Source organism: Sarcophilus harrisii, chromosome 3, assembly GCF_902635505.1.
Source record: "Sarcophilus harrisii chromosome 3, mSarHar1.11, whole genome shotgun sequence".
NCBI lineage: Eukaryota > Metazoa > Chordata > Mammalia > Dasyuromorphia > Dasyuridae > Sarcophilus > Sarcophilus harrisii.
This window is the reverse complement of record NC_045428.1, coordinates 67185673-67199230: the sequence shown is the minus strand read 5'-3', so window position 1 is coordinate 67199230 and position 13558 is coordinate 67185673. Positions and strand designations below refer to the sequence as shown.

The 13558-nt window shown below is 32.4% G+C and overlaps 1 protein-coding gene across 1 annotated transcript in view; it reads left to right on the top strand.

Annotated features, from left to right (window-relative positions):
• ATIC (5-aminoimidazole-4-carboxamide ribonucleotide formyltransferase/IMP cyclohydrolase) overlaps positions 1–12189 on the top strand; it is a 29713-nt gene extending 17524 nt beyond the window's left edge. Inside the window, exons 11-16 of the mRNA XM_031958094.1 lie at positions 2679–2768; positions 4195–4323; positions 6788–6880; positions 8274–8456; positions 10222–10377; positions 10596–12189. Of these exons, the coding sequence (XP_031813954.1) occupies positions 2679–2768; positions 4195–4323; positions 6788–6880; positions 8274–8456; positions 10222–10377; positions 10596–10715 (771 nt within the window). The 3' untranslated portion in view covers positions 10716–12189. The remainder of the gene's footprint in view (positions 1–2678; positions 2769–4194; positions 4324–6787; positions 6881–8273; positions 8457–10221; positions 10378–10595) is intronic.
• Positions 12190–13558: the final 1369 nt, after the last annotated feature.

Sequence of the window (13558 nt, the reverse complement as noted above, 5' to 3'; positions counted from 1 at the left end):
CTGAATTAAGTGGTGAATATGGATTGAGACATGCCCACATATGTAAAAGATGTTGAATCAGAGATGACATTGAAATTTAAGCCTGGGTGATAGAGAGTAGTTGAATGTCACAGATTAATTCCTGTAATTTCTTTTGAGATACAAAATAGTTAGTTTGCACAAAAAACCTCCTTCCTATAGGCCTCTTGCATTCTCTCTCACAGGAGACCTAGAATAATTCTTGATTATGGGGTAGGAGGTTGAGTAAATGTTTTATTAGAAAAAAAAAAAATTATGTTTGCTAGTTATCAGCTATAAAGGAATAAGGTTTCTAGAAATAGAGCAGTGAGCTATAATACAGCTGAGGCATCAAACAGATTTAGGTATCTCAAAAGTCTTTGAGTGAAAGCTTACTGAGTGAAAGCTTTGTGCATTAATCTCTTAACTACCATTAAAATAATTGATGTTTATAATAATAGTTCCAGCTTAGCAAAAAGTTTAATTATCTTGTTCTTTCTTGATGCTTTATTGAAAGTGGCAGTTAGCTGGGTATGATAATTTTCTCCTGTAGTAGGTTGGCTGAGGCTAATAGATTGCTTGGGAGTGGGAGTTCTAATATATAGTGAGCATTTGTATTGTTGTTTGCTCTGTGCTCTCAAAGAGGACCATGACATATGGAGATGATGCTATGACATGCAAATCTAATACTTACATTGTGGTGTGTGGGCTTTTTCAAGTCATCAGTCACTCTCTTCTGTAGGCCATCTATGTCCAGTGGCAAGATATAGATCAAGATGACTGGAGATGGTCCTGGATGTAGTAGTAGGCCTTGGCTTTTTTTAAACTAAAGTCTTTAATAGGTCTCAGTTTGACTGAGGCAATGCCTAATCATTAAGGCTAAGTAGGAAATGAGGCCGAGAATGGCCTCTTTTACCTAGTTTAAAAAAAAAAAAAATCTACTCTGGGAGGGAAATAATTAGTATGTACATTCACTCTGATAAATCTAATACCGGTATGAGTTGGGAAGACCAGGCCCAAGCCATCTTATGAACAGCTATTTTATATTCTTATCAATAAGTGTTCCACAAAATGTCTATACTGCACACATCAGGCTTTATGCAACATATTACAATACTAAGTGTCTCTCTGTTTTCACCACCTATTTGCCCTCTTCCTTTCTCCTCCTTTTTCTTTTCTTTAATACTTTTAATACAATTTTTTTAAACCATCTTCCCCAAGCAAATCATGGATAGTGTGTTCAATACATACTTAATACATATATATGTCTTTCCATTGATTTTCCTCTGGTGTTAACTGATTATCTTTGGTAATAGGGAGCAGTTTGCAATCACTAAAAGTGCGTAATGTACATTAAGTTCCTATCTGTATTAAGAGAAATAGACTAGACAGAGTAGGCCTTTTCTATATTTATCAAAACATTTAATTCAAAAAACATGATGAGTTTGCTATATAAGCAGGGTTCCCTGAAAAGCACTAAGCATAAATGGGGGAACGCAAAGATAAAGTCAAATGGAGGATCTCTGTGACCTTAGTTAAATTAAGTATGGAGGTGATAGCTAAAGAAAGGTCACTTTCTTTAGGAACTTAGAGTGGATTCATGGATTTAACTGAGTTGGACTGGAACTGAAGAAGAAGATTTCAACAGGTTGCACATTGTGGAGAGTAGTAGTTCCAGTGCTTATTAACACATCACTTTATACATAGTAGGTGCTTAGTGAATTTTTTTTCATATATTCATTCTTCTGGTAGTTTGAATTTATTGGTACAAGTATAAGACTTTGAAGAACAATTAGTAACCCACTTTGGAATAGTTTGTGATAGGAGGCTACATTGTGAAATAGTACTGGGAAGATAGTTCAGAAACAAGTGATAGAAGGCCCTAACTTCTGGATTAGTTATTTTATCCCATGGAGGCGGGAGAGCAATTAAAGGAATTCAGAGATAAGATTAACTGTGTGAAGGTTGGATTTGAGAGTGAAGAAGGCTTTTGCAGAATTTCAGCCACAAAATAATATGGACTGATTTTTGGGTGGTGGGCAGTGTAAAAGAGAAAACAGATCAACATATATTCTGGGGTTAGGATCAGCCAGATTTGGCAGCTGGTTAAGGATGAAGGAGAAAATCAGACTTCAAGAGACAATGTGGTATGGTGCAAAGCACACTGGATTTAGACTTGAGTTTGAATTCTGGTTCTCCTGGGAATTTTGGGCCTCTAAAATAAAAAGAGCTGGGCTCGCTGACCTTGAGGTCCTTTTCATCTCTAAATTTATTCTGACTTGGAGGATCAGAAGACATACACAAATATTATGGGGCAAGGCAGGAGCTCTTTTGAAGAAGTGCTAAGTGACACATTTCTAAGGATAAATGTCTAACAGAAACATAATACAAGAGTTTATTGCTGCTATGTTTATCAATTCAGTGGTTTTCTATCTAAGAATGAACATTGAAATCAGAAAAAAAAGAGAGTGGGGAAATGTTCAAAGGAGAGAAATTCTTTACCACCAGGAGGAAAAAAGAGTACTCATTTCATAAGATATGCGAAAGATAGAATTTTTTTCTTATTTTAAAATTTACAATTTATGTACAGAAAGTAATTAAGAAGTCCTATGGTAAATAAGGTGATTTCCTCTTATTTTTCTAGGTAAAACCATCCTTTTTTTTTCCTTGTATATTTTCAGGTGTCTGATGGCATTATTGCACCTGGATATGAAGAAGAGGCCTTGAAAATCCTCTCCAAAAAGAAAAATGGGAATTACTGTGTACTTCAGGTTAATGCAGACATTTTTTTAAAGTATATTTTGTTAATCTCTCCTCCTTTCACATTAAATCCCAACCTGTTGCACCTCCTATAAAACCCCTTTATGAATTTTCCCTTTATTTTTATGTTCCTTGAGATATTACTCTATTTTGCTTTTAAAAAAAATTATAATCCTATTGCCTTTTTATGGTTATCTACTTTTATACCCATAAGACTCTTCTTCCTCATCTGTTTGTATTATTCTCTTTAAAAGTAATTTAAAAATTCTTAAATGTCCCCCCAAAAACTTTTTCATAAACACAGCAGAAAATATAAAAGGATTCTACATGAATCTTATTCATACTACTTTCAAAATGTTACAGTGGCTTCTTGGTTATCATTAGTGCTAACCTCTCTTCTTCAACCCCAATTTAAAATTAAGAACAAGGTGAGGAAAACACCTTGTAACAAATGAGCATTGTCAAGAAAAAGGAATTCATAAAACAGCTTTATCACATTCCCAAATGAGTATCTCTTTTTGGTTCATTTTTGCTATCATCTTTTAGGGAGTGGGCAATGTACTTCATCATACATTCCCTGGAGATATGGGAATAATCATTGTATTGATTAGACTTTTTCTTTATAAGTCTGTGTATAAATTGTTCTCCTGATTCTATTCATTTTCCACTTTTGTCAGTTTATACTACCCAAGATTCTCTGAAAACTTCCTCCTTTTTTATTTCTTACCTTCCAGCAACATTCTACTACATTCAGATTCCATAATTTATTTTAACAATTTCCCAATAATATGAAGAGGCAATATAAAGTAACCCCTTAGATTCTAGTCTGCCTATCCCCATTCCCGATTTTCTTTTTCATCAGAAGTACTTGTAAGTCTTATATCACATTAAAAGTACTTTTCTTCTATCAAGCTTGAAGAGCAGAGTTCACAGTGAGAAAAATGAGAGCAAAATCCAAAAGAATTAAACTTTACATTCCAAAATATAAAGGCTCAGATAACCAGTTGTCATCAAATGTTTATTAGATATTTTGTATAATTAGAAGGATTACTTTTTATGTCATTATCTAATTTTGGTTACTGACAAATCTTCCCTATTCACTTTCTCTTGAAATTACATATTTTTAACTTTCTGCTAATCCTTGGCAAACAGATGTTTATGATGTATTTGGTTTATCTTTTCCTTTACAAATCTTAAAAGATTTATAACTTGGAGAAATATAAAATTTATTAACATTGTTTTAAGTAATAGGGCTGAAACATTTTGCATTACACTCCTGCTGAAATGATTTCATAAATTTCCCTTATGATAAGTGTGCCAAATTTTACTTTGTTGAATTTATCCTACTAAGAAAGAATTGTTTTAAGAACTATTTATTTCTTGTTATTTTAATAAAATCATATAAGAAAAAAAACTTTAAATATTCATTGTTTTTAGATGGACCCTGGTTACAAACCGGATGAGGATGAAATTCGAACTCTTTTTGGATTACATCTAAGTCAGAAGAGGAATAATGGTGTAATTGACAAGTCATTATTTAACAGTATTGTTACAAAGCATAAAGATGTAAGTTTAAAGTATAATTTAAATGGTATTAAATATTTTATCACAGATGTTAAAGTATTGAATGATGGCTTACTTTTTTTTAATTGAAAAGCCAGCCTCTAATCTGGGGGGGGGGGGGGGGGGGGAGTATGTTCCAAAGAGTCAGTTATTTGTTTTCTGTGGAAAAAAACAACAAACTATTTTCTTAGTTTCTGTATCCCATTTGTAGTGGTTAAGGCCATACTCTAGAAGCTTGAAATGTGAATGGAATCATTCTGTGTAGCAGTGTTGTCATTTAAAACAGTACTTAGTATTTAAGTTTTGACAATGGAGGAATAAATCTCCCCTCTCAGCAGCCATCTATACCATGAGAACAGGAGTTTCATCTTCGGTTTCAAGTTTTTGAAGATAGCTTCTCCTAGCTTGGAGACTTAGATAGAGGTGGTAAGACACAGTGTTCTGATGGGGCTGGACCACCTTTCTATTCATTAATTTTCTTCCACAGCACCCATATGGTCTTCCTACAGTCTTTTGTCATAGTGTTATAGTGCTTTAGTATAACAAAGGGAAAAACTATATGTAGTTTTCCCTTTTTCTTTTCACTTAAAGTATAGGAGGCCACTAGTTTGAACTTTGTTTTAATTTGACCCTCTGTCTACACAAAAACATCTCATTCAGAAATGGTTCCTGTTGTGTGTGTGTGTGTGTGTGTGTGTGTGTGCACGCACACGTGCATGTGCACGAGAGAGATATTAGTATTTACATTGTTCATTGCTTTACAAGTTTCAAAGAAATATTTATAAGGATGCAGGTATCATCTGAGAGTTATTTAGTAGCTGCTTTGATTTTTTAATACTGAACCATATTTTTTGCAATTCTGCCTGTATACCCTTCATCAGATATGACGCCATTAACTCTTAGTTATATGTGTTGACTTGTTTGTGGATATTTAATCAAGGTCTTAGTAGAAATTCTCTCATCCTTTGAAATACTTGTTTTATAGTGTTTTTATCTGTCTTTGCTCGTCAAGGAGTAGCTAGGTAGTACAGTGGATAAACTGCTTGACTTTGTTTCAATCAAGATCAGATCTGGCCCTAGGCACATTACTTAACCTCTTAGTTGTCTCATCTGTGAAAAAGGAATAATAATAGCACCTGCTTTATAGGGCTTTGAAGGTTAAATGGGATAACATCAATAAAATGCTTTGCAAATCTTTAAGTCATTATTTTAATTTATTATTGTCTTTATAAATACTAAAAGGCACAGTGACCAAATGTACCCCAAATGTTTCTTATTTCCTTTGGGTACAGAATGAAACCTGCTAATGAAACTCATTAGCCATTTACTACAAATTCTTTGTCTTCTATTTTCATTAATTGCTAGATTGCTAATTTTGATCATTTCAGTTCTTCAAAAACATGTATTTCAGTCGCAGCAAACATCTAATGTGTGCCTCATACATAATGTGCTAGATCTAGGAATACAAGTAAATTGATTGAATTTGTTTATCCTTAGTCAGAAACTACATTTTTAGAATATCAAAGTTAAATTTATGTTTATTCTCCCCTTTTCTACCACCAGTACCAAAAAAATCAAATATTTTTGCTTTTCTTTTTATTCCCTTTGTAATACAAAAGGTAGCTTAACATCAAGGCCAACGAGTTCTAGTCTGTAGTCCATATTAAAATGCTGTAAGGCATTTTTAGGTGTACATTTTCAGTTATAGATGGTTTTACTACTTTTTAATGATGATAGAGAAAGAAAATCCAATCTTTTCTTCTTCCTCGATTTTCTAAGTGATTTGACAATGGCCTGAAATTATTCATACTTCAGTTTTTTGTGAAATAAAATATAGCTTAAATCTCTTTGCCATGATAATAAATTAAAGTTTGTCTGAACTATTTCTGTGAGTTAATGATAAAGATATTCATTCCAGTGATGGTCATTTTTTAAAATTAAAGACATATTGGTGGTCTGTGTTTCCTTTTCCTTTCTGGCATCTCTCTTACTTTGACCCTGATTGAGAAAAGATGTGACTTGGTGTGAAAAATATATACAGAAAATGAACTCTGAAGATGAGATGTGACAAAAGGCCAGGAAGAGTTTGGTTTGAGGCATGAATTATAAAATAAATAACGTATATATTCTAGAAGGCATCACAACATTATGTAGATGGAGTGCTTAAAGATTTATGAAGTTTCTATATATTAAGTTACATTTATTGAACTCCAAAACCATATATCCTCAAATCAAGTATATATTTTTTCTAATCAAATAAAATAGTTCATTTGATTCCTGAATAGATAAGGGCTTGCTTCAAGTAATCTAATAGTAATTTACTGCTTCTGCAGCAAAAAAAAAAAACGCAACTATTAGTTTATACCATTGATTTCATCTACTTTTATATGCTACATTGAAGGAATAAGACAATGAAGCACTTTAATGCGTTTGTGAAATGTAAAATTATTAATATTTTTTTTTTCAGTTGCCCGAGTCTGCTGTCAGGGACCTCATTGTAGCTACAGTTGCTGTCAAGTACACTCAGTCCAATTCAGTGTGCTATGCTAAGAATGGTCAGGTAAATTGATTAAAGAATGGCATACTTGTTTATTATTGTGTCACAGCTCTTTTTAGGGGACAGTGTAAAAATCAGTTTTCTTCCTAATTAGATAAGATTTATTCTGTACCTTGTTTTTACCTACTTTTCATGTCAGTGTTTGTTTCGAAATAATGATGTAAAGAATCTTTTAAATAAGTACTTTTCAAATAAGTACCAGCTTTTCTTGTTCGGCCTATTAACATTCAGTGATCACAGTGAAACCTCAGGCTCTGTGTATTTGGATTACATCATGATCTTTAGACTTCATTTCGAAATAAATAAATTTATTCTATAAATTTTTTTATAAATATAAATTTACCCTAGAGAATTTTCAAAAGTAAACCTACCTATGTACCACAGATGTGTGAAAATCTAGTTCCAGAAGCTCTTTGCTTCATTAATATTTTAATGCCCAAGCCCATGAGATAATGGCACATTTACATACTCATATTTTCCTTTCACTGGCCTTCAGTGTATTGTAATTCTTATTTGGCTGTACAGAGTACTCAGAGATATCACAATGATTCGAGGAGCTGAGACAAAAAGAGCTGCTTGGTTTGCATTTAGAAACTTTAAAAATATATATTAAAAAAAAAAAAAAAATTGTCCATGGCATATGATTGTTTTGTGATGAAACACTTCTTGTAAAGTTACAATGAAGATTTGAAACATCTAGTTGACACTAATATTGGATAAACGTCTCAGAATTAAAAAAAAATATATTTTCAGAATTCTTCTGGCCTATGTATATAGTATTTTTGTGCATATGTGTGTATAAATAAAATTAATCAGCTTTAAAAATGGAATTAGCTAAAGAAACTATAGTCTTTATCTTCATAAAAATTGATGTTTTCCTAATTCTGAGTTGAACATAGTTATGGACATCAATTATTTAATTATACTAGTCTTCATTAATTAATGGACATGGTGCATTTTGTTTGTGCTACAGGGTGAATGAAACTTAATGAATGGATGCTAAGTGATTCCATTACTGTGCTGTTTTCCCAGTTTAAGTTTTTGACATCTGTTGCTCAATAGTTTTCTTAAAAAATGTTAGGTGTTTGACATTTTTCTGCTTTCAGTGTGTATTCTTAGTTGTAATGGCTTAAGTTAATGAATCTGAGTAATAAGTACTTGAAAGTACTTTATTTTTCTGGTTTTAAAACTTGTTGGTCCAGACTAATTCATCACAAACCCAATCTTTATATAATTATATAAAGATTTGTCTTTGTACTTTATATTTCTAAATTGTATATTGAATCTATTTTAAAAATTATGCATATAAGGATGTGAAAGAAAGGCTTTTTGAGAAAAATCAATAAGCTTTTTTTGTGAAATATGTTGTTCATTTTAACCAACTTATGTATTTCAGGTAATTGGTATTGGAGCAGGTCAGCAATCTCGAATACATTGTACTCGGCTTGCAGGAGAAAAGGCAAATAATTGGTGGCTTAGACATCACCCCCAAGTGCTTTCAATGAAATTTAAAGCTGGAATAAAGAGAGCAGAAATCTCTAATGCTATTGATCAATATGTGACTGGCACCATTGGTGAGGTATGTACAGAGCTTCTCTCCATGGATTCTTTGCCATGTGTCTGGATATTGTTTTGGAATAAACAAATGGGTAGAGCTGTGGATAGTGGTCAGACTTGGGTCAGAAAGACCTGAGTTCATCACTGGCCTTAACCAGATTTGCCTTAGTTTCCTCATTTGTGAAATGAACTGGAGAGGAAAATTTCAAACTATTTCAGTGTCTCTGCTGAGAAAATCCTAAATAGGGTCATGAAGAGTTGGACATGACTGAAACAACTAAACAGGCCACACCTCCCCCCTTCCCCCCCAAAAAAAAAATAACTACCTTAGAGAAACAAGGGGGAAAGGCATTTTGCCAGCAAAGTTTTTCTTAACTAGGACATGTTATATATGTGTTTTTGTCATGTTTTTCCACATTTTTTTCCCCCTATGGCTCACTCACAAGGAAATGACTAATAATTGGTAATAATTATAAAGCTACTATTTTTTTATGCTTTCTTGGTTTTAACTAGGAATTGATTTTGGTAATGGGATATTGTGTTAGATTAAATGAAGTACAGTAAATTTCATTATAGTTTTTAATTTATGCCTTTCTCCCTGAAAAAATCTACTACTACTAAGTGTTGAGATCCTGTCATTTACATTCAATTATTTAAATGTGTTCTGTCCTTCTAAATTATTAGTACTCATTCATTAAAATGTCAATTGAATAGAAAAAAAGAAAGGAAGCAAGTGTTTATATGATGTAGGCCTAAGTGGATTCCTGAATAATTCATTTAGAGTGGTACATTTGAACTCAGCATTTCTCTCTCCTTGGTTTGTGTTTAATAAGGAAAATTTGCATAACTGTCCTTATGTGAGGTTAGAGAGTGATACCCTCTTGTCATAAAATATATAGTTCACTATAACTGCCAAAGAAAATCTTTGAAGTTGAATTTTTTTTTTTAAACTAGGCATTTTGCTTGTCATATCATTTTGCCTGTTGCAACCCCAATTGATCAGCTTTCTGGCAGCTTATTGACCTTTCTTCTATGTCAGAAACTCTAACATAGCTAATATTTCTTTTAAGGGTAGAAAGCCATCATTTAAAACAAGAACTTTTATTAAATAAAAATACTGTGAATCACAATGATGTTTTGAATCTGCTTACTTAAGAAACTGGTATGGAAATATAGTTTCACACACATAGAAAGTGAATTGAAATTAGATTTTCTATTTTTCATTTCTGATAATCCTTGAAAATTCTTTCTAAAAATTCTAATTTATGAGTATACAGTACATCTACATCACCTAAACAATCAGAGATTAAAGAATAAAATTTTAATAGGTGGATTAAAAGTGATATAGTTATGACTTTATTTGATTTATGACACAGAATTCCACTATTAATAATTTTCTACATAAAAACTTAGTAACATCAGATATGAAAGGACTATATTATGTAAATGGGATTGTGGGAAAAAAATGTTATTGTTCCTAATAGGAATGAAACAGGATTGCATTGTGGATAGAAGGCTGGTCCTGGTATTAAGAACACCTACCTTCATTTACATCCTGCCTATGTCACGTACTACTGATGTGATCCTGGGCGAGCCTATTAAATTCTTTTCTTCTGCAATTTAGATTGCGGATGTAGATCACAGAATTCTGTGTTGTTTGATGGATATTCCTATGTCAGTAAGTGATGGGTCCAGATTAAAATAAATTAAAAAAGTAAAAAATGCCAAGGAGAAATTCCTAGAAGTTATTTTAATGTTGAGTAAACTTATCTTTTTTCTTTTTGTAGGATGATGATTTGGTTAAATGGGAAGCGATGTTTGAGGAAGTTCCTAAACTTTTAACTGAGGTAGAAAAGAAGGAATGGATTGATTCATTAAAACAAGTGTGTCTCAGCTCCGATGCCTTTTTCCCTTTTAGGGATAATGTAGACCGAGCTAAGAGGGTAAGTTCAATGGATAAGAGAATATTTTCAGAATGTAGATATTTTCAAAATTATTATGGTTTTCTTAATTTGTATGTATAGGTACTGAATTGGCAAGAAAATGTATGATATTTAAGAGGTTTTGTTGTAACAAAATTATACTATTAATCCTCAACTAATCTGACTTACTTGAGAAAATTCAGTTGATTCCTTATAACATTTTTTTTTTTTAATTTTAGAGTGGTGTAGAGTTTATTGTGGCTCCCTCCGGTTCAGCTGCTGACCAGATTGTGATTGAGGCCTGTGATGAGCTTGGAATAACACTCATTCATACAAATCTTCGACTATTTCATCATTGATTCTGACGCATACTTTTATGTATTATTTGCAAAAATGTATCATGAATTATTGTGGACACTCATGATAGTCATGAAAAATTTTAATGGATATCTTTTAAAAACAAATTTTAATGCTTTATCTTTTTTGGCGTTTTGAAAAATTATAGTAAGAAAGCATTATCAAAGAAATTAAATCATGAATAAGTTTCATATCTTTAATTTCATCTTTGAGGACTGAGCTGCTGCTGTATGTGATCTCTATTGTATATCTTCATGTAAAAATATATGTTTCAGCTATTCGGAAAGCCATCTATGTATACTTATTTGAACACAGTTAAGAAGTAAGCAAAGTATCAGCAAAGGGGCATGTTACAAATTCTGTATTTTCCCTTCAGGCACTTACTCAGATTTTATTTAATCTTTATTTTATATCCAAATAGATTACATGTTTGTGTTTTCAGACACTAACACATCTAACAGATGTGGTCATTTGATTTTTAAGGTCCCAGGAAATTTGAAAAAGCAAATTAGAATCAACTATACCAGAGGTAAGCTTACTCTCCCATTCAAAAGAAAAAATTGCCATTTTGGTAACCTGTCTGTTGAAATAGTTATATCTCCTTGTATTCTTTTTTCACTCTCCCCCTGTCCTTTTTCAAAGGCAAAGAGAAAAATGTCACCTAAACTTGCCATTTGATAGGGTATCCATCACCTGAAGAGTGATTGTATATTCACTCCAAAATAAAGTGTGAAAACAGTAATAACTAAAGAGTGATATGATAATTAGGCATATAGAGAAAAAATGGGCCTCATTAGGCAGTCCCAGTGCTGCTTCAGACCCAAGTTGACCTTCCTTTGTGATAGTTTTCATCTAGCTCTCTTGGGTAAACCCTTTGGGTCCTCTGAATGGACTTTCTGTAGAGATATCTACAAATGGATGATAGCAATAAGATGTTTCTGTTTCTGTGCTTTTTAAGACTTGGACACATTTCTTACTGGCATATATCTAAATAGTTTGCTTAGAGTACAGACAAAAAGAAGACAACCTGAGATTTTTCACAAAATTAGTAATGAAATTAACAATATTTTAGTTTTGTGTTTTTAAATGGAGACTTTTGATTTCATTGGTGTAGAAAACTCCCATTGAAGATTCTGCCAATGTGGAATGGCAATTGTTTTGGAACTTAAGAGTATTAGAACCTTTCTGAGGTACTGATAAGTCAAGTGACTTGACCAGGATCATGTGCCTACTGTAATATTAAGACTTGAATCATTGTCTATCACTTAGAAGCCTTCTCAACATCTGCTGTGCTGAGATGTATTTAATAAACGCTTTTTCATGATTTATCCTTTTAAAAACAACTTTACCGGTATGGAAACAATGCTGAGGTTCTACTGAAGTTGATTGATATCTTTTTTCAAATTGATTCAGCTCAAATGTATCTTGAATTATTGAATTATCTTAGCACTCTATAAACATTTTCTTTTGATTCGGCTCAAATGTACCTTACTTTGAATTATCTTAGCACTTGGTAAACATTTTCTTTTTTTTTTTTTTCCTGGGGCAGTTGGGGTTAAGTGACTTGCCCAAGGTCACACAGGAAGTGTTAAGTGTCTGAGATCACATTTGCACTGGGGGCTGGTGCTGTATCCACTGCACCACCTAGGTACCCCCCTCTGTAAACATTTTCAACAGTTAAGCATGTGATCAATCTTCATTTTATCTGTGATATGTTCATATTTCCAGTTTGTAAACAATTTTAACATTGAGATTTGTGAATGCCACATAAAACATTGGACTGATCCTTGCAGCAAGATTTTGGATTTAACTTAATAGAGATAAAATTTGACTTTAGTGGTTTCTAATCAGTTCTATTTTTACTTTTATTAAGGGAGTATGTGAATTTTTATCATATTTGTTTTTCACATTTTAAAAACTTGCTTTTATAATTCCCATACTCCTATGATTCCTTTCAGTTTTTTAAAAATATATTTTTTGTGAACTTTGAATTAAATGTTTTTGTTACTTAGCTATTTTTCTAGTGCATGAAAGCTTGATTCTGCTTCGTAGAGACACCATTCTTCACAATTTGATGTGGATTCAATGGTCCTAATTTTCATTTATCTTTTTAGGCCCTTTGAACTGCTTTTCTTTAACCACTCTTTAGAGTCACTGTTAAAACTTACCTTTGTAATTATAGTTATTTCATCTCTTTAGCAGTTTTCCTTAGTGAAAGGAAAATAAGACAATTCGTTTTAGTCAGTTTTACAACACTTAAAAGATCCTTTGTTGTCGTAAAGTACCCATACTTTAGGAATATAAACACCAAAAAAAGTATAAATGTCACACAGATCAATCAGCATTTCTTAGTGAAAAACACCTTTTTATGTGCTAGTTATTTTGTTAGTCACCAGGAATACAAATATATGTTAGAAGTTTGTTGTTCTCAAGGAGCTCACATTCCCCAGAGGGCTGGGGAAGAGTAGCACAAGTTCTTGGTTGAAATAACTACGAGGTGCAAAGTGAATACAAAGACAGAATGGGAGTAGAGATTTAAATAACCACGGAAATTGGAAAGATTAAATTTGAAGGAGGTAAAAGGAAATGTGATATAGGAAATAGGCCAAGCCAGTTTGTGGAGGACTTTAATTATCAAAAAGGAGTTTTTAATACTTAATTTTTTCCAATTAATGAAAAAGTTTAAAACATTTTTTAAACAAGTTCTCCCCCTTCTATCCCCATTCCTTTATTGAGGAGGCAAGTGATTTGATAAAGATAATACATGTGCAATCATGTAAAACATTTGCATAAGTCAGGTGAAAGCAAAAAAAAGTATCCTTTAATTTGCATTCAGACTCCATTT